This window comes from Mus caroli, unplaced genomic scaffold (genome assembly GCF_978045245.1).
Source record: "Mus caroli unplaced genomic scaffold, Mus_caroli_1 scaffold_3, whole genome shotgun sequence".
Taxonomy (NCBI): domain Eukaryota; kingdom Metazoa; phylum Chordata; class Mammalia; order Rodentia; family Muridae; genus Mus; species Mus caroli.
This window is the reverse complement of record NW_028227258.1, coordinates 27,230,057-27,250,361: the sequence shown is the minus strand read 5'-3', so window position 1 is coordinate 27,250,361 and position 20,305 is coordinate 27,230,057. Positions and strand designations below refer to the sequence as shown.

At 42.2% G+C, this 20,305-nt stretch overlaps 1 protein-coding gene and 1 pseudogene across 2 annotated transcripts in view; both read left to right on the top strand.

Moving 5' to 3' along the window:
- The window catches only part of Tbck (TBC1 domain containing kinase), a 158,271-nt gene extending 148,767 nt beyond the window's left edge, over window positions 1-9,504 (top strand). For both annotated transcript variants that reach the window (XM_021157536.3, XM_029474919.2), the window contains exon 26: window positions 5,982-9,504. In XM_021157536.3, coding sequence (XP_021013195.1) covers window positions 5,982-6,092 — 111 coding nt within the window. In that variant the 3' untranslated portion in view covers window positions 6,093-9,504. The remainder of the gene's footprint in view (window positions 1-5,981) is intronic.
- A 68-nt stretch (window positions 9,505-9,572) lies between these two features.
- LOC110291929 (heat shock protein HSP 90-beta-like) lies at window positions 9,573-19,832 on the top strand (annotated as a pseudogene).
- Window positions 19,833-20,305: the final 473 nt, after the last annotated feature.

Genomic DNA, 20,305 nt, shown 5'->3' with positions numbered 1-20,305 from the left:
TTAAATCTTTTAAGATGTGGTATTTAATTTAATATTAATGTAATATTTAATATACAAAAATATGTTTACATGTATGCTATCCCTGAGAGAAATACAGTTATCCTATGATTGGCAAAAGGGTATTTATGACCTAGTAAGTATTAAGACTCACTGGCTATGGGCCTAGATCATGGGTGCTTCCAGGCGTTTACCAAGTACAGTCTTCTATCTCATTTGTCTGCTTCTTAAATCTGAATTGTATATGTTGTAAATGTAAATTCTTCTATCTAGAAAGTAAATAAGGAAAGGGAAGAGGAAAGAAACTATTTGGTTCCAGAATTTCTATAGACCAGAGCAATGAAAGCAATCTTGAAAAAGAGGCTTGTTAATTATATGTATAATTGTATTATACTGGGGGATTAGACTGTAAGAGGCGGGGCAGAAGCAGGAAAGACAGTGGAGAGTTAAATGGCTGTTATCTAAGACAGATTGGGGTGTGTGTGTCTGTGTGTGTCTGTGTGTGTGTGTGGAGGGTGCACTCTTTATTTTTAAAGATAACCTGTGTGTAGCCCAAGCTGGCTCAAACTTGTAACAGTCTCCAGCTGTAACCTCCAGGGATGACCCTCCAAACCTGGCCATTGAAGTTTTCAAGTGTAATAAGACTACTGTCATTCTATATATTATAAGTCTTTTTATTTTTAAATAGTTTATGTGTTAAATATTACACTGTCCAGAATTTGCATCAAAGAGATAAAAGTGGGACAATAGTATATGGGAGCAATAATGAAATAAATCCAGTGTAAGTTATTATCATTAAGCCGAGCTATGGATTAATGAATTTTGCCATTCTGGTCTGTTCTTACATGTTTACCATGAGAAATGAGAAGAAATTAAGTCAAGGTAGCAACTATAGAAAAAGAAAGTTAAAATATAGAAATATTTAGATTTAATTCATTATAGTTAGTCATGTAACTCTCTATGTAAGTCAACATGTTAAAAACTATTTAAGACAGACTCCTAGTACTATCAGATTTTTCTGCTCCCAAAAGTAATTGTTAAAAGCCAGAAACAATGCCTAAAAGTTTGCTGTCACCCTAATGTATACCATATTAAGGATTTGGAATCTCGTAGACACTATTAGAATAGTTGTCTATAAAACTGTGTAATAAAGTTTCTTATAAACTTTCACCTTTTTAAATGAAGAATTATAATTTTCTGTTAACTGTGGTTTCAGCATCCTTGCCCAAATTCCTGTTGAAAATCACTTGTTATTAACATTATGACATGTAGAACCTTTAAGGTTACCCCCAGCATATGGGGATTAGACCATAAGGGATGGATGGGGTCAAAGCAGGAAAGACGGTGGAGAGTTAAATGGCTTTAATCTAAGACAGATTGGTATGTGTGTGGAGGTGCTCATCATGAGAAAGTGCACTAGTGTTGGGTTGGGTATCATGACAGAAGGCTCCTGAGAGAAGGGAAGTTGGACTTTCTGCCGTGTTAAGATGCACAAGAGGTTCTCACCTGATGTGGAGCTTTCCCTATTCCTCAGTATTGAACTGACTACTGAACTTCCCCTATTCCAGAACTGTTTAAAAGTAATCTTATCACAAAGTACCTCATCTGTGGTACTGTGACATAGCAGCAGAAGGACCACTCCTGGGGTCCCTGCTATGTCCTGTGCCTTTCACAGATGTCTGTGGCAGGGTATGATGTGACTCCCAGGCCATAGCCTCCCAGTCCTGGCTTTGCAGTCACTGCTTTCAGCTCTGAGTTTCTTTCTTTCTTTTTTTTTTTTTTTAAGTTTTATTTATTTATTTTATGTATGTGAGTACACTGTCTCTGTCTTCAGACACACCAGAAGAGGGCATCAGATCTCATTAAGGATGGGTGTGAGCCACCATGTGGTTGCTGGGATTTGAACTCAGGACCTTCAGAAGAGCAGTCAATGCTCTTAACTGCTGAGCCATCTCTCCAGCCCTCTGAGTAACTTTCAAAGGAAGAACAAGTAGCCACCTCTTAGTTGTCACTATGCATCATTTCTGCAAAACTCACTTCACATTTTATAAAGTACAATTGAACTTCAGTAAGTAAAATGAAATACACGAATACAAAAATAACAGGGAGAGAATATTAGCCTCCGTTACAGGAAGAACGTAGGAAGGATTTGACTGAAGAATCGCATTCAGAATTGCATTGGCTGTGTGGTGATGGGAAGAAGTCAGTGCCGTATTTGATGCGTCATTCCAGTGTGTTGCTCTGACCCTTATCAGATCTCATATGCTTCTCATTGTTGTTCATAAGATGTCCAGGTCTACTGACCAAGACCTTCAGGAACTGTCCCAGAAATGTCTTCAATGATCCAGGCAAGACAACATGGTGCTAGTCAGAATTGCTGCTGCTGTGATGAAGACTTGAGAGAAAGGGTGAATTCCTTAGCTGTGCTCATAGATGCAGGAGTGGGTCTATCATGAAAGGGCATTGGCTGAACAGAGCCACTCAGCACAGAGTCCAGTGAGCAGAGAGAAGGAATGTCAGTGTTCCCTTTTACTCCTGGACCCTCAGTCTGTGGGTACTGCTGGCCACTTTCAGGACAGGTCCACTCCTCAGTCATCTACGGAAGTACCCTCGTGGACACAAGCAGAAATGTGTTTAATCGAGGTGATTCTCAGTGTCATAGGCTCATAGGCAGGACTCATGGCCACAGCATGCTGCTATAAATTATCTCTAGCCAATACCACAACTGACCCAGAGAAATCTTTTTCTCATCTCAGACTTGCATGACTTAGGATCTTGACAAATTCTTCAAAATTGGTTAAACAATTCGCATGCATTACCAATGTACCATGACCTCATATTGCAATACTGAATGTGTGCCATATTTTCAGCGTTTCAGAGTGCCAGGAGGACTCATACGACTAACACAGCTTCAGCCTCCACTCAAATGTGTACATAACCCAGCTCTTCACTACAGTGTTCTTCTGAGCTCAGTACCATGTCTATCCAGAAGTAGCATTGTTGGGGAAGTCAGGATGGGGCAGGTCAAGTGGATAAGACAAGGTTTCTCTGGTTTTGAGCAGTGTGTTAGTTGGCCTGTCTCCAGTATGAACTTGGAACTCATAAAGCCAAAGGTTAAATCAGGCAGCGTAGTTGTCCTGCTGTGGTGGTGTGAATGAGCATGGCCCCCATCTTTTCCTCGCCTAAATCTTGCTGAACCTGGGCTTTCTGTTTGCTTGCTCTGCTCATTCGCTTGCCATTCAGCTCTCTGCAGGAAGTGGGAATTCAGTGCTTCTCTTGCACCTTATCTGTCCTCAGCTCAGCATGCCCTGGCCTTAGTTAACCTCAAGTACTCTGGCTACTCAAAACTTTCATTTCACTCATTTTCCTGCTCATAGAACTTGATTTCCTTTGGACAAACATGCCTATCTCTTAATCCAAGCTAAGATGCAAGATAAAAAAGGATAACAAAATAGAATGGTACCTACAAAAGCCTGCTCTGTGCACACAGTATGGTTTGAAGTGTGCTTACCCAAGCTCTAGAAGTGCATACCAGTACCCAGGAGTACCCACAAGAGTTAGGATAAAAACACAAGACCTTCATCCATGCAGTCTAAACGTCTCTAAACCTTCTCCCAGCATGTCCAGATCTGTCTTGCATAACAGACCTTGGCTGTACAGCCCCATTCTTCCATCTAGGACTGTACTCTTAAGTATTGGAGCTTTGGGTCCCAGACTAACCAACCTTAATGGATCCCATTATTCAGTACTGGTTTCTCAATACTGGCTGTCATTGGCATCAGCTAGGGTAGGCTCTAAGCAAACAACTGCTGTTGAAGTTCAGCCTCAGAAACTTATTATTAGTCTGGCATGGACCTAGATACTGCTACTTACTGACAGCACCCAGACAGTTGGGCTGTTGTTATCCTCAACCCACTGGAGAACCCTGAACTTCCATCGAGGGTACTGCTCAATATGTCCAGCTGTGTTGTTCTCCTGTGAAGTCTGCAATCTCCAGACTTCACCTCCAGTGCCCAGTCCCTCCAGCATTTGCTGATGCTGCTGAAGGTCTGCCCAGAGAAGAGGGAAGAATAGAAACATTTGCCTACTTGTGTGGTTTTTCTGTCTCACTACAGATCCTCGTGGGGGTTTGACTTTGTATCAAACTGAGAGCCACACCCAGCAGCTTCAAAGCCCTTTCTTTTCTCTCTTACCTCAAGCAATCACCAAAATATTGTATCATCAGTGTAGCAATTTTCACCGTCAAATTTGAATTCCTACTCACTTCAGGAGTCAGTAATGAAAGAGTGATGAAGTATGAAGGGGGATGAGACAGCTTCCCCAACACCTGTTAAATTCAGAAACTCTTAAGTGCCCTAAACAGCTGCTCTTGTAATCCCATACTGCATTCCATTAATTGTTTCCTTACCATTTCCTCCGTTCATAAACACCCCAAGCCTAGAACAGTGTAGAGTATTGACTAGACACTCAGGGAAATGTATAACTAGTAGATGAACAAGTAAATGAGCAGATGGAAAAGAAAGCTAGAGTTGGAAAAGATGGAGGAATATCACTATGGTTCTGCTACAGGACCAGTATTAAACATGAATGATTGGAACCACAAAGATTCAGAGCAGAACTCCCAACCTCACATGGAAATCCAACGGCTGCTTTATTTTTTTTTCCCCCTTCTACTGAAATTCAGCTTGCATCCTGTCATGGCAATCTGAACTGCTCTGTCTCCTGGAGCTCACCATTCTGCTTGCCTTTTCAGACCTGTTTGAGATTTCCCCTCTGCCTCTTTTGCCATCCCAGTGTCTCAGCTTTATAGCAACCCCGTGTTTGTCATCTACAATAGACGTCTTTCCAGCTTGACAGCACTCGTTAAGAGATTAGTCAAGGGTGCAGTGGTCCTTCTCTACTCACTCATTTTCTTACTTCCAGAGTGTTCTTGAGTGCTGAAAGCTGAGGGCTTACCCACAAGGCCCTTTTGGTAATGCTATGTTGTCTTGGATTTCCAAGCTCCATGGTAATTGTACAGCTGCATGTGGGAAATGCAGCTGTGTCAGTAATCATACGGTAAGAGGCAGTGCTGCCTGTGCATTCAGGTGGATGAGTCTGCTGCCACTGTTCTTGAGGACCAAGTTCCAAAGATTAGTGAGCCAGCAGGGCAGGGAGATGCCTGACAGCTTCCAACGTGCAGTAGCACAATTTCTCCAGCACTGCTTAGGACTAAAGATCCCCATCTGTAAATGGCCACTTGACTGTTGGGGGCCTACAGAGCATGGTGGAGAAAGAGGCATGGCCAGCAGTACTGACATCCATTTATCTGTGTCTCTTTGCAGTAAGGAACGCTGCAATCGCAGTCCATCAGCATATACTTTGCCTACACACTGACACCTTTAGCCTTTTGTCTTAAGACACTATTTTGTACAATTGTCCCTGAATTGCCTGCCTTAGACTCATTTAGAGAGGTTTAAGGTATGTGTGTTTGTGTTTGTGTGTGTGTGTGTGTGTGTGTGTATGTATATGTATATATATATATATACACACATATATATATGTATATATATATATATATATATATATATATATATATATAATCAAAACTTCTTCAAAATATATTTGGTACTGCTTAGATTTCATGGAAGGTTTCAGAGTAACAACAGAAAGGAATAGCAGTAAATCCCTGGGAGAGAGGCTAACCAACTAGGAAGAGCTTAATCTCTACAGCCTTTACACTGCATGGAAATTATTTACAGTGGCTACTTATTAAAGCACATAAGGTAACAAAGAGACATGTTTATCTTCATAACAAAGCTTTTTTGTTAGAAATAAATATATGATTTAATTTATACTAAAAGACAAATGAATGAGCTATGCAAAAGTGACAGCAATAAACTACTGCTATAAAAATGCCTTTGTCTCTCCCCGCCTGATACACACAGGACGTGAAAGCAATACTCTGGGTGATCCCTGTAACACTGTCTGTCCTCTCTTGGCAGTTTGCAGCTCATCTGGTGAAGATGAAATACCCAAGAGTCTGCATTCTAGACGGCGGCATTAACAAGATCAGGCCAACAGGCCTCCTCACCGTCCCCTCTCCTCAGATATGAAGGACCAAGTACATGGCTGACAAGACAGAGTGCCATCACCCCCTCACAGCCTGTCACACTGAGACACAAGTGGACATCAGACCACTGCATTTCGAAGTTTTCTCATGAGATGCTTTTGGAAATCATGACTCAAATCATCGCATATCTAGGCAAGAAATTTGATTGCTCATCTATTGATTGCTAAAAGACTTTCCTTAATAGTGAAATCCGATCATGCCATATAAAGCCAGAGGAATTCAGCTGACAGGGCAAATTTAGCACTCTCAAGAATCCACAATGAACTGAGAAAGCTGCCGTCCAGTGCACTGAGCAGACTGTCTTAACAAAGGTGTTTAGAAAATATGTGTTTCACCACCTCTTCCTTATGGCAGAAAGTAGAAAGCTAGTCACAGTAAATGTGGCATTTGTTAACTCACAAACAAGGTGTGTGTGTGTGTGTGTGTGTGTGTGTGTGTGTGTGTACATGTGTATGTGTACATGTGTATATGTGCATGTGTGTGTATGTGTTTAGACCATTGTGGTAGCAGCAATCTCAGAGAATGGACCTTCAGAGACCGGTCATATTTGGTAACATATTTGTCCACTTCTATAGCAAGAAACTCAAAGAATGACTCAAACAGCTTTTCTGATCTAACACACTCAAGTCTTCACGGACAGCGACTGCTTCCTTGCCTGCACAGTGGTACAGAGCTGATAGCTTCTGCTGCTTGACCACAGAACGCTTTTCTTCTTGTGAACACGAAAGCTCCTTAGACTGTGGCAGCACACAGAGGCCTAAGCCAGGTGGTTTCCCAGTGCTGAGTGGGGAAATGGACACAAGCCCGTCCCTCACCAAGAAGCCAGTTGGTAACCACTCACAAAGAAAAATGAGTTTCTGCAGAGCAATCTCCCTGGGGATACAAACCACACAGAGTTGGACCCCATGCCCAGCAGTTGATGGCCAACAAAATAGGAACTCAGTTGTATTTTTAGATTTTTTTTCTGTTTGATATTGCTTTGTTTGGCATTTTTTACCTTTATTTTTTTCTTACGTGGTATTGTTTCTGATGTTGTGGTTTTATTGGTTTTATTTGTGTGTATATGTATATGTGTGTATTTCTTTGTGCTGTTTTTGTTTGTTTTGTTCTGGTAAGTTTTCTAAATGATGAAAAAGGGTGGCGTTGGAAGGGTGGGAAAGAGCTGGGAGACAGGTAGGTAGGGAAACTGAGCAGAGCATATTAAATGAGAAGTTATTTTCAATTTAAAAAAAAAGGCTCCTCCGCTTCCATCATTATATCCGCAGTCTAGAAGGAAAGAAATGAAAGTGGGAAGGCAAGACAGGGAAGGCAGAAGTAGGAAGAAATCAGGAAGAAAAGGTGAGCAGGAAAGAGAAGGAAGAGGCATTGCATTCCCTTCAAAGGCACAAGCTGATGCTGCACACTCCCTCCACTGCCTCACCAGTGACCAGCCTGGACTCGCATGGCGGCACCCAGGGAATGCTGAAGGAAGCTGGGATGGCAGCCTCTGGGTTGCCAGAGCTCCCCAGCTCTGAAAGCCTGACTGCAGTGTGAGGAGAAGAGAACGAGAACGTGTACGGAGAGCCAGCAGCAGCCTCGGCCCCAGGGTTGGAAAAGTTAGGTCCTGAGCTCTTCCGAATCTAAAACTCCACAATTGTGTGAGACCACAATATGGAGTCAGAAAGACAAAGACATTCATCATTTGTAAGAGGAACATTTTTTTTTCAGATTTCTGAAATGGGAACATATTTCTGAAATACATCCTTTGACTATTTTGGATGTTGTTTCAAAAGTGTCCACTCTTGGTACCTTCCATTCTCCGTCAGTGTGAAGATTGTCTACTCTGAACATCTGTACAAAAACCTCAAGCGTCTGGGCCTGGACTTCATTCTGCAACTGTTGCTGCCTTTATTTTACTTGGATCTGTTTTTAATCTTATGAGTACACAGGTGTGGGTGCAGGTACCCTATGGTGGTACACCTATGGTGTCACCTACTTATTCTCCAACTTTTCTTTGTTATTTTTGTTTGGGGCTGTAGACTAGAATGTTAATAGCTCAGCAGTAGGCCAGCAAGCTCCTGGGGTCGTGCTGTATCCAACCTTCCACACTAGGATTACACACCACTGCCGCGCCCAACTACTTAGTTGGGTTCTGGGCATCTGAACTCAGGTTTCCATACTTGAAAGACAAGCACTCTACCCACTGAGCCATCTCCTCAGCTTACATCTATGTAAAACTATACTTTGCAAACCATAAAATTCGCCTTTTTATCCTAGGTGATTCAGTGACTTGTTATATTCATAACATTGTACTGTAGTTCCTGGTAGTAGTTAATTCCAGAACATTTTCATGACCCCAAACCAAAATATTGTATTTATTTGCAGCCATTTTGCCTCTACTTGGTCTTTGATTTCATTTTTGTGCCTGGAGTAAAACAAGGACCTAACTTCACTTTTGCGTAAAGATAACCAGGTCAATTAAATTATACTTGGTTATTCACCAAATATCTTTTGAATTAGTTACTGTGCAAGATACTAATGTGACCAATAACTATCATTTTGTGATTTTTACATAGTTTGTAAAGGAAAACAAAGAGGATTAGGAAAAAAAATGACTACCATTGTCTAACCCCATTTTCTGACCAACATGAACCTCGTCAGTGCTCCTGGTTTTCTTCGGTCTTTGGTGGTTTGACTGTCTCCACAGGAAGACTGTAGCACTGATAATCAACTCAGAATTGCTCCCCCTCTTACCTTTCTCAGAGTGGCCCAGGTGTGACTGGTCAGAGTGACAGATGGAAGAGGGTGAAGACATGAGCGTTGTAAAGAAAACTATAAGGGAGAGATGTGGTTCACCTCCATCAGGATCTTTCATGTGATTTTTTTTTCTTAAAACAACACATTTAGGCTTGTTCTAAATGATGGGGAAATGTTTTAACATATAAATTTTAAGTAATATTTAATATTCTCAACTACAACATTCAAGGTGTCTATGATGGTTAATATTGTCAACTTGACAGGGTCTACACTTACCTAGGAGACACTCCTCTTAGGCATTTCTATGGGGGAGTTGCCAGATTGGGTTGATTGAAATGGGATGCCCCATCCTAACTATGAGTGGTCCTATTCCAGTAGCTGGGGTTCAGAATGGAATAAAGAGAGAAAGAACGCTGTGCACCATCATTCATCTCCCTGTGTCCTGACTGAGGATGTAATGTGACCAACAAGCCTAAGCTTCTGTTATTACAACTTTCTGTGATATTCTGTATTCTAAAACTGTGAGCAAAAATACCCCCTATCCTATGCTGTTTCTGTCAGGGTATTTTATCCCAGAAACAGAACAAGTAATACAGCATGCTGACCTGTGGCAGATCATCTCAATAAAGTGGACCTTAGCAAGTGTTTCTTAAAGTAAACCTGTGGTGTGTAGGAGTCCTTTATGGTATATTATTGACCCCTACTCTGTCACTATTAAAGCCACTTCTGGTACCTGTAGTCTCGTCTATCCACGGTGCCCTTACCACCATCAGCAGCCACACATTTATTTATTCTTCATGATCCAACAATAGTGGTGTCTCTTCAGCCCTCTGTGATTTATTAATAGCCTAGAGTCTGACCAGATATTCTTTTCATGTTTCTAGAGACAGACATTGCACCGTTTTGCTCTTACCTGTTCACATTTGAGTTCCATGGTAAAACAGGAGCTCCTTTCAGGTCAGTGATAATGAGCTTTAGCACCACAGCGCCTTAGAGACACTCCGGCAGGATAGCACTGAGCTCAACTTTTGGGGCTTTTTAAAAAATGTATATCGAAGGAGAAAAACCACCCCATAGTAAGTGTGTTTTCCTTCTAAACTGATCTAGAGCCCAATGGCATATGACTAAATTGGCATCTCATTTTACTAAGTATGAGTTTCCACTCAGCTCTTTGATAATTCTGTAAGTTGGAACAGGTAACCTCCAACATGGTGAGTTAAATGAGTTCCATCCACTTTCCAAAACACAGAATCACATGACATCTTTAATTTATAAAATACCTAATACTTAAGATTGACAAAGAAATATGCATGCCAGAAATGAAAACAAGCTCCTGAGTAAACCCTGTGCAGCCTAGGCGTGGCATGAAGTCCGATGCAGTCCAGGTCTACCCTGCTCTGTATTACTACTTAGCTTTCCTGTCAGGATGCCTGAGGAAGTGCGCCATGGAGAGGAAGAGGTGGAGACCTTTGCCTTTCAGGTAGAAACTGTTCCGCTCATGTCCCTCATCATCAAGACATTCTATTCAAACAACGGAATTTTCCTTCAGGAGTTGATCTCTAATGTTTCTGATGCTTTAGACAAAATTCACTTTGAGAGCCTCACAGACCCTTGCAAGTTAGACAGAGTTAAAGCTGAAAATCGACACCATGCCCAATCCTTAGGAATACACACTGACATTGGTGGACACAGGCATTGGCATGATTGTGGCTGACCTCGTTCATAACTTAGAAATTATTGCGAAGTCTGGCACAAACGCATTCATGGAGGCTCTCCAGGTTGGTGCAGGCATCTCCATGATTGGTAGCTGGGTATTGGATTCTATTCAGTCTATCTAGTGGTAGAGTAGTTGTGATCACAGAGAACAATGATGATAAGCAGTATGCCTGGGCGTCTTCTGCTGGTGGATCCTTCAGTTTGTACAGACCATAGTCAGCCCGTTGGCTGGGGGCACCAAAGTGATCCTTTATCTCAAAGAAGACCAGAGTACTTAGAGGAGAGGAGAACCAAGGAAGTGGTGAAGAAACACTCGTGGTCCATAGGCTGTTCCATCAACTCTATTTGGAAAAGGAACAAGAGAAAGTCAGTGATGATGAGGCAGAGGAAGAGAAAGGTGAGAAAGAGGAGGAAGATAAGGATGATGTGGAGAAGCCTAAGAGTGAAAATGTAGGATCAGATGAGGATGGCAGTGGCAAAAATAAAAAAAAGGAAAACAAACAAGATTAAGGAGAACATATTGATCAGGTAGAGTTTAATAAGACTGTCGATTTGGTCAAGAAACACCGATGAATCACTCAAGAGAAATGTGGTAAATTCTATTAAGAGCCTTACCAATGATTGGAAAGACCACTGGGCAGTCAAGTACTTCTCTGTAGGCCAACTGGAGTTCAGGGTGTTGCTCTTCATTCCTTATTGAGCTCCCTGTGACCTTTTTGAGAACAAAAATGACATCAAACTGTATGACTTTTGTGTGTTCATTATGGGTAGCTGTGAGGAGCTGATTCCTGAATACCTCAACTTTATGCATATTATGGTTGATTTCAAGGACTTGCCCCTGAATATCTCCCAAGATATATTCTAGCAGAGCAAGATCCTGCAAGCCATCCACAAAAACACTGAAGTGTTTGGTTGAAAACAGATCTTCAAGAAAGTTTATGAGGCATTATTGAAGAATTTAAAGCTCAGAGTCCATGATGATTCTATTAACCATCAGCCCTTCTCTGAGCTCCCCCACTATTACACCTCTCAGTCTGGAGATAAGATAACTTCCCTATCAAAGTATGTGCCTCATATGAAAGAGACACAGAAGTCCATCTGCTATATCATTGATGAGAGCAAGGAGTAGGTGGCCAACCCTGAGGAGTATGTGCAGAGATTGGGCCTTAAAGTGGTGTATCTAACTGATCCTATTGGCAAGTACTGTATGCAGTAGCTCAAGAAATTAGAAAGACCCTGGTCTCAATGACTATGGGGGGCCTGGAGCTTCCAGAAAATGAGGAAAAGTAGAAGAAAATGGAGGAGAGCAAGGAAACATTTGAGAATCTCTGCAAACTCATGAAGGAGATCTTGGATAAGATTAAGAAGGGGACAATCTCCATGAGGCTTATGTCTTTACCCTGCTGCATTGTGATGAGAACCTGTGGCAGGACAGCAAACGTGGAGCAGATCATGAAGATTCAGGCACTTCAAGACAACTCTACAATGGGCTACATGATGAACAAAGAGGACCTAGAGACAAATCCTGATTACCCAATTGTGGAGACCCTCAGAAGGCTGAGGTGGACCAAAATGACAAAGCTGTCAAGGACCTCGTGGTGCTGCTGTTTGAAACTATTCTGCTCTCTCTCGCTCTCTCTCGCTCTCTCTCTCTCTCTCTCTCTCTCTCTCTCTCTCTCTCTCTCTCTCCCTCCCTCCCTCCCTCCCTCCCTCCCTCCCCCTCTCCCCCCCCCGTTACTCACATGAGGATCCCCAAACCCACTCCAACTCCATCTGCCTCATGATCACACTAGTCCTGGGCAGTGATGAATATGGGGTGACAGCAGAGGAGCCCAGTTCCTCTCCCCACTTGAGGGTGATAAGGATGCCTCTTGCCAGGGCTGGAGAGTGGTTAAGAACACTGACTGCTCTTCCAAAGGTCCTGCATTCAATTCCCAGCATCCACATGGTGGTTCACAACCATCTGTAATAGGATTCAATACCCTCTTCTGGTATGTCTGAAGACAGTGCCAGTGTACTCACATAAAAAATAAAAATAAAAGGATGCCTCTTGCATCAAAAAAGTAGACTAGACTAGACTTCCCCAGAAGCCTTGACGAGCCTTTACCCACCTGGCTCTGCTCATGTCTATAGGATCTCTTCTGTCCTGTCCTTGTGTCTAAGACAGAAAATTACCCTCCCACAAAATAGCAGGGTTGGGTCTTATGTATTGTGAGGGTGTTTATTTTTACTTTGAAATTAAAAGTATGCAAAATTAAGAAGATGCCACTTTATATAAGGGAAGGAAGGAAGGAAAGAAGGAAGGAAGGAAGAAAGGAAGGAAGGAAGGAGGGAGAACTAGAGGGAGGGAAACCTAAGAGGTTCATTGTGTAGCAGGTACCAGCAGAGTATGTATGCAGTAATTGATGTGTAGCACATGACATCACCTTGATTGTCCTGAAAGGGAGTTCATTTAAGACTTTAAAGTGACAACTTCATAAAACTCTGCTTCATGCACTGATTAGAAAGAATTGTCCACTGAAGAGAGAAGCTACAGAGGAGACTGACATTGAGATTCTCAAAGTGGAGAAATCAACCCATTGTAGTCTGATAGATTTAGAACAGGCAATACAGTTCCAAACCTCTTTTTGGCCCATCCCTTTTCCTCTTCCAAATAATAATAAAAATGATACCTCTTTTAAGGTTTCTACTGAGAGTTTTCCCTGAGGAGTTTCTACGGTGGTCTTTTGCCCTGGAATTCACTAAGGCAAGAAGACCTTTGCATTGCCCCCACAGGATTGGCTCTGTACTCCTGTCAGTCATGAGCAGCAATCCCACAGCTATGTTTGCTGCCTCTAAATGTATCTACCATTACTCAAACTTGTCATTTTTCTTGATAAAGACTTGTATAAAGAAGAGAAACAAGATGGCATTTAATATTTCTTTCTGTTTAGAGGTTCACCATGGAGACTAAAGACGCTTTACAAGCACTTGGGTTTTATGTAGAAGACTTGCAACCCTTACCTGTCCTATGGTTGCCATGCACAGTATATGCCGTTGGCCACCCACTACCTCTCAATTGTGAATAATGCAGATGTACCTCAGATGATTAATTGCTTAATGTCACATCCCTTTAGGTCAGTATACTTTTAGCTGGCATTGTCTGCAGCATTGCAATAATTCTGCTCTACTGCCCACTGTTGATGACAAACAGCATGGATGGGTACCAGGCATTACACTGCCAACTTTCCAGGATATACACATTAATCCTCTGGGTGGTGGGGTTAAAACTGCTGCCCTATCTTGGCTCAAAATTGCTGTTGGAACTACAACAAAAGCATTTAAAGTATTAGGTCAGATTATAAATACTGTTTCAGACAAAGGGGAGTTACCATTTAAAAATATTACCATATGGATAAAGCTTTCTTTAAAAGACAGAGTATGGACTACCAGCCTTTCAAGCAGCAAATTAGTGTGACCATAACATGAAGTCCTAAGAAAAGGATGCAAAAGTGACTTTTTTTTTCATTATATTTGAATACTTTTTTGACTACTATTTTTTTCTCAATTATATCAACATACATCTCAGTCATTTGGGGAAGAAAACCTTAGTAACTTAAGTTCTACACTATGCAGGAACTAGTTACTAGTAGGTGAAGATACCTGTGTCAATCTCTTCCAAATGCCTTTGGTAGGGATCTCACATTGGTAGCCCAGAATCAGCCATCTCATGACTATTCACATCATGAAAATGGACAACTGTCACAATTTGGAGCTTTCTCTTTTTTGCGAGCCACTCAGTAACATTTACCAGCACATCGATTTCAACCATCCTTGGGTCATATTATTTATAAATTCTAAATCATTAAAGTAAAAATAGAAGGGAATTTTAAAGATGACTATAAACAGAGATCATGGAGCTGGTGGGAACAGATGCAAAGTTATTGCTCTACCTCCCTGAATCCTAGCCTAGTTTCTGTTTATCATATACAGATAGACAAAGAAAATGACACTCTATTATGTCTAGTCAACTTAGGGACAGCATCAATGTTATATACTATATTGGTTACAAAATTGAAGCACTGAAAATTGATCTGGCTCCCCACTCTATGACATGGTGATGCCATTCATTATCATCTTAGAGAGGGTGCCCATGTCTCTCCCCCTACATAATTAAAGTGGATATTTGTCAAACAGAATGTATGTGTGGAGTGTAACTGATATGCCAGTCTAAAAGGAGATTCTTCCGGTTCTTCCTTCAATTTCAAGAGAGTATTTTCCAGAAAACTGTCAGCAATTAAATCCTTTATGTCTAGCACAAAAGTTGGCCCATAGTCATTCTTTGTATCTTGCCCATGGACCAGGTTCAAGGGATTGGAAAGTCTCCAGTCAGATATGAAAGGAGACTGGTGGAGAGGGAGGCTAGTTGCTGGGTCTATTAATCATGGAAGAAATAGTCACAATTTAGGTAATTTGATGGCTTAAAGATGTCTCTATGCTCAGAGATAAGCTATCTAGATAATGTATTACTTGTGAGATGCCATATTTCTTCTGAAATCATTATCAGATCATTAATAAATGCATATAGATTGCATCCATACCATGATCTCTATTTACAATCATTGAAGATTAGAAAGAAATATGTCCCTTTCTTAAGGGCAGATGGCAAAGGATGCTTTGGAGAGTGATGCACATCAGGAAGCAAATCTCGGCTTTCAGGGGTGCACTCGTTACTTCTCTGTTGTTGTGATAGGACACAGTGACCAAGAGCCACGCATGAAGGAAGAGTTCATTTTGGATTATGATTCCAGAGGGAGAGTCCACAATGGCAAGGAAGGCATGGCAGCAGCAGGTGAACAGAGCAAGAAGCTGAGAGATCCTAGCTTTAACCACAAATACAAGCAGAGAATGAGCTGCACCTGGGACAAGGCTATAAAAATCTCAAAGACATCCCCCAGTGACGTTCTTTAGCAATGCTCTACCAGCTCAAGGCTCCAAAAATCTCCCTAAATAGTGCCACCAGACAAGGACAATGGATTCAAGTATGTGAGCCTATGGGGGATTTCCCATTCAAACCATTGTGAATGGCTAGTAGGGGGTTGTTTTTAAGATGATTTTTTGGTAATCATGAGTTATTTGTAAGTATGACAACATGACAGGATGAAAAATGTATATTTTCACAGCCTATGGAAATCAGCCTAAAGAGTCTCCCTCAGAATAAAAAATAGCTGCCATCTGGTCCAACTTTTCCACTCCTGTGTATATACCCAAAGGATTCTAAGTCATCTACAGTAATAACAGGATACAATACCTGGATGCCTGTGTTTGTTGTATAATTGTTCACAATAACCACATTATAGAATGAGCCTAGGTACCCATCAACAGATGAGGAAAAAGAAAATATGGCCATCCACAAAATATTTCATCATTTGCAGAAAAATGATGGAAATGAAAGTCATTATGTTATTTACATAAAGTGAGCCAACCTTGAACAAATACCACGATTTTTCCCTTAATAAAAAATTTATGGAAAACCATTAAAGGAAAAAGGAAAAAAAAGAAAAGGAAAAAGGCTAACAGGTTGGGGCAGGGGTAAAGGAAGATGAGAACAGGGTGAGGCCTGAGCTGCGTTAGAAGGAATGTCACCATGATCTAGTTATTTTATGCAATCACCATTTTTGACTTGGAGAAACCTTACTAAGTATTCTTTCCAGTGTGAGCATTTAATCTCCTTACTGTGAACCTGTTCCACCTTTTCTGACACACCAGAAGTTCTCCTCCCTGGATTGTTCCTCACTAGCCCTCATCGGCCCTGCATGAAGGTCTAGAAGACAAGGGGCCACCCTGTGCAACCCATACCAGTACTGAATCCTTCCAGGGGCCAGACAAGGGGCCACCCTGTGCAACCCATACCAGTACTGAATCCTTCCAGGGATTCATCCACTGTGTCTTCACAGAAGAAATACCACAAGTACTAAATCAGAGTGAGGAGGGAAAATCTAATTAACTTACTAAATTAGACTGTAGATGCTGACCGCTGTTCAACAGTTTCCATTCCACTTTGAGCTGCTGGAATCCCACATCAAGCAGCACACTGGTATAGTCCTCCTAGCTGGTAGTCTGTCTGCTTATAAAAAAAGTTGTTTTGCTTTTATACCAAAATGGCATCATTGTCTGATAGTTACTTGGTTTGTGCTAATCAGTCAGTCACAAATCAGTGGCGTGAGAGGGGTACTTCCATAGTGGCCAGGAAAATATCCAAGGCCCCTGCCTCTCCTCCATTAAGTTCCTTAACAAGAACTCCAAGCAGATGAGTCCCACAGCATCTGAGATGACAGAGGCACAGACAGAGATGTATATAAAGATGTTTGCCATTATCTCTCAAAAGACAGAAAATGGGAAGCTTCTATTGGTAGTTAATACTTTATAAAACCAGTGAGCAAGCATTTTCCAAGCATTTGCCTGTAAAACTCATGTATATATGTAAGTGAAATTAAAAGGAATGGTTTTGGTACGTTAGCCCGTCCGTCTCATTACAAATCTGGACCTGTTGTTTTAATCTGAATCCTTTACAATGGTAGCAACTCCAACATTTCAGACTTGTGGGATTTAGTGAGCAAATCTTCACACTGAAGCCATCTCATCAGACAGCACCAGATCCAGGCACAAGCTGTTTTCTGTAAATAATCAAGCACATGGCTTTCTGCAATGGATTTTAAATTTGTTCCTCTTGATTAAGTGAAACACTATCAAAAACAGACATTAAATTTAATTGCCAGGCAAATTCAGCTAAATCAAAAAGAATAAATTAATGAGGATATTAATTATTATAATTATTTAGCCCATTTTAAAATTACAGAGATTCATTGTATGGGGTTTGGCAGCAAATATGCCACCAAGGGCGTGTGGATGTCAGGGTGAGTTGGTCCCAGAGATCCAACTCCAATTGTCATTCTTGGCAGGAGGTGTCTTTGCTCACTGATCCACTCTTATTGACTAAACCTTTAGAAAAAGGAAAATGAAAAGGGAGGCCACTAGGCATTTCCTGTGAACCTGGCTGGGTTTTATAAGCACATAACACTGGGTATATACTTTATCAACACCTAAAACAAAATGATCGCTCTAAAGATTTGAACAAAGGGCTAAATTAAATACAACTGGTATATATTATTGGAAGGAGGGAATGAAACTAGAGAAATGTAAAGGGGCCTCCTCCTGATCTGCCTTGACTCCAGGCCCTCACATTTGCCATGTTCTCTGGGATCATGTGCCAATTCAGCTTCACCCATCCTGAAGCCATGGCCCTTAAGGGCATGGGTGTCTTCTGTTCCATCTATATCTGGGAGTGGGGCTGGAATTGGGATGGACTCTAGCCCGGGGTTTCTGACTGCCATTTGATTAGCTCTCATGCCTGAGAGAAGGGCTGACATTTCTCAAGGATCTTTCATTTCAGGGCAGCTCTCTGAAACTGTGGCAGACCATCTCTCCTTAAGCTACAACCCTCAGTGCATAACCAGGCCTCCAGGCTTCTAGCACTGTACCTTCAAACACCTTCCTTGCAAATGATTTTGCTTCAGGGTCCTGATGTGAAAACTGCCACCCTCACACACAAAACAAAACAAAACAAAACAAAACAAAACGATACATGCATCAGGACAGAGAGAGGGAGAGAGGGGGACACAGGAGGTTGCCTGTAGGGAAAGAAAGCCCCCACTGAGTCTAGATTCCTCTACTGCCTCTGTGCTGCTCTCCTGTCTGTTCCTGGGTAGTTTTCAGGGGGTCCTCATGGCCCAGAAGTGGGTGATGGCATTTATCCAACCCATCTCCTGATACAATGTGGAAACTCATAGAAAGCATTTCTTAATTGGAAAAGGTTATACAAATATGATACTGTTCTGACAAACTGTAAAGCCAAACAGTCTAACACCAACTGTATAAGTTCTAAACAATAAATATAGACACCCCAGATAAATCCTCTCACAACTCATGGACTTGCTCATCCTCTGCAGCATACACCCAAGGGAAGGCTGCCCGGGAGGGTGGAGCGGCGATCCTGCCCCACTTGCTTGCTGCAGTGCGCATGCTAAACTGATGCTTGACCTAAGATCCTTTCAAACTCACACCACCAACCTAGACCCAAGTTTCCAAACTTAAAACATGATCTCTTTACAATCTCTGATGCCCTAATAAAATCTGGCCATTTTTATTCCCCACCCCCCATAAACATCTACACCTCCATGACAGAGATAAACTCTATGTCAAATCCACTCCTTCCTTCAGTTTTATCCACCTGGAAGCTCCCCCCTGCACTTCAAAGCAGCTTTGTGGCTCCCCTTGGAGAAATCAATGGGAGATGAAAGGCAGCTGTCTTTATCTCCACCTGCTGAAGGTCACTCTGCACAGAGCAGGTAGGGGGAGGTGAGGCAGACAGGAGAGGGTAAGTTAGAACAAAGGTGTATGTGGGGCGGGGGGAGTTAGAACTGGAGGGGAGGAGTTAGAGGATCAATTATGTACAAAGAAGGCATAATCCAGAAACAATGATATCTATTCTAAAGGGGTAGAACACATCCAGATACAGATATAATAACCAGTATTTTACAGAGGTCCTAATATTTGATATATAAAGTTAAAATGCTATCAAGTGTGATCATATTAAAAATTCAAAATGAAATCTACCTCTGCACTTGTCATAAGGGACAGACTGCGTGTTGATAACACTGTCTAACTGGACCCTGGGGAAGTTATTTGAATGTAGTAGGCATTAGGCCGGACCCCTGGTAGAGGATAGTGAGGCCTGTGGATGTTGTTTAAATCTACACAGACAAACAGAAGCTGTGGGCCAAGGCTGCTCCTAATGGGACCACTTCTTAGGAGGACAAACAAGTTGCTCTGTCCCAGTCAGCCTCAGTTTTCTTTCGGGTTGAATGGGATTGATTCAGGCCTGCTTTGCAGGGTTGGCATGAAGTCTAAGGGAGAAACTAGGTTAGAGGCACACTGTGGAACGCACTAGTAATGACAGGGGGGAAAAAAAGAGCTGTTTTTGTGTTATGTATAACTAACCTCCCAGAGGAGAGCTTTTCACCTAATTATTGGCTCACCCTTAAAGGCCCAGTAAACCTCATAACTTCTCGACGCTTCAGGTCTTTTTCCACCCATTAAAGTAGAAGTTAACCAGCTGAAGCAGAAGGGCACAGGCTCACAGCAGGCGTCTGAGGAGCCAGAAAGAAGGAAACTGGGCCCATCCTTTCTGATGCTGGCCCTGAATCCAGGCTGCCAGGCACAGAAACGCTAGTGGGGTGGGCACTGTGTAATCCTGTCTGATCCTTGCTGAACAGTTAGGAAATGGCACCTCATTGCCGGGGTTATTTGCCAGATATCCTGACAGCTGCGGGACTCTGGCCAGCTGCTGTAGCTCCTCCAACTCTGTGCGCAACATTCTACCCTGCTACTGCAAAGAGCCGCGACGTGATGGCTGCAGACCCGCACCACCTCCTTTTGAGTCCTGTTTTGAGTTACTTTATGGAGATGCCAGCTGAAATCCCTTTCAACGCCTGCCTCTCGTCAGCACTCTCTCCTGCCCTGCCTCAGAGGGTGCTTCGTCCTTTTGCATGTTTCCTATGCCACAGTCAACACGGCTATCGGCGGCGGTGATGTCTTCGGGGACCCTCAGCCTCAGCAAAAGCTCCACCTTAATGCAAAGATAATAAAGTTATTTTCCTGCCACTAAGCACAAATAAGTCTTTCCCTTGCTGCTCCAGTATTGCT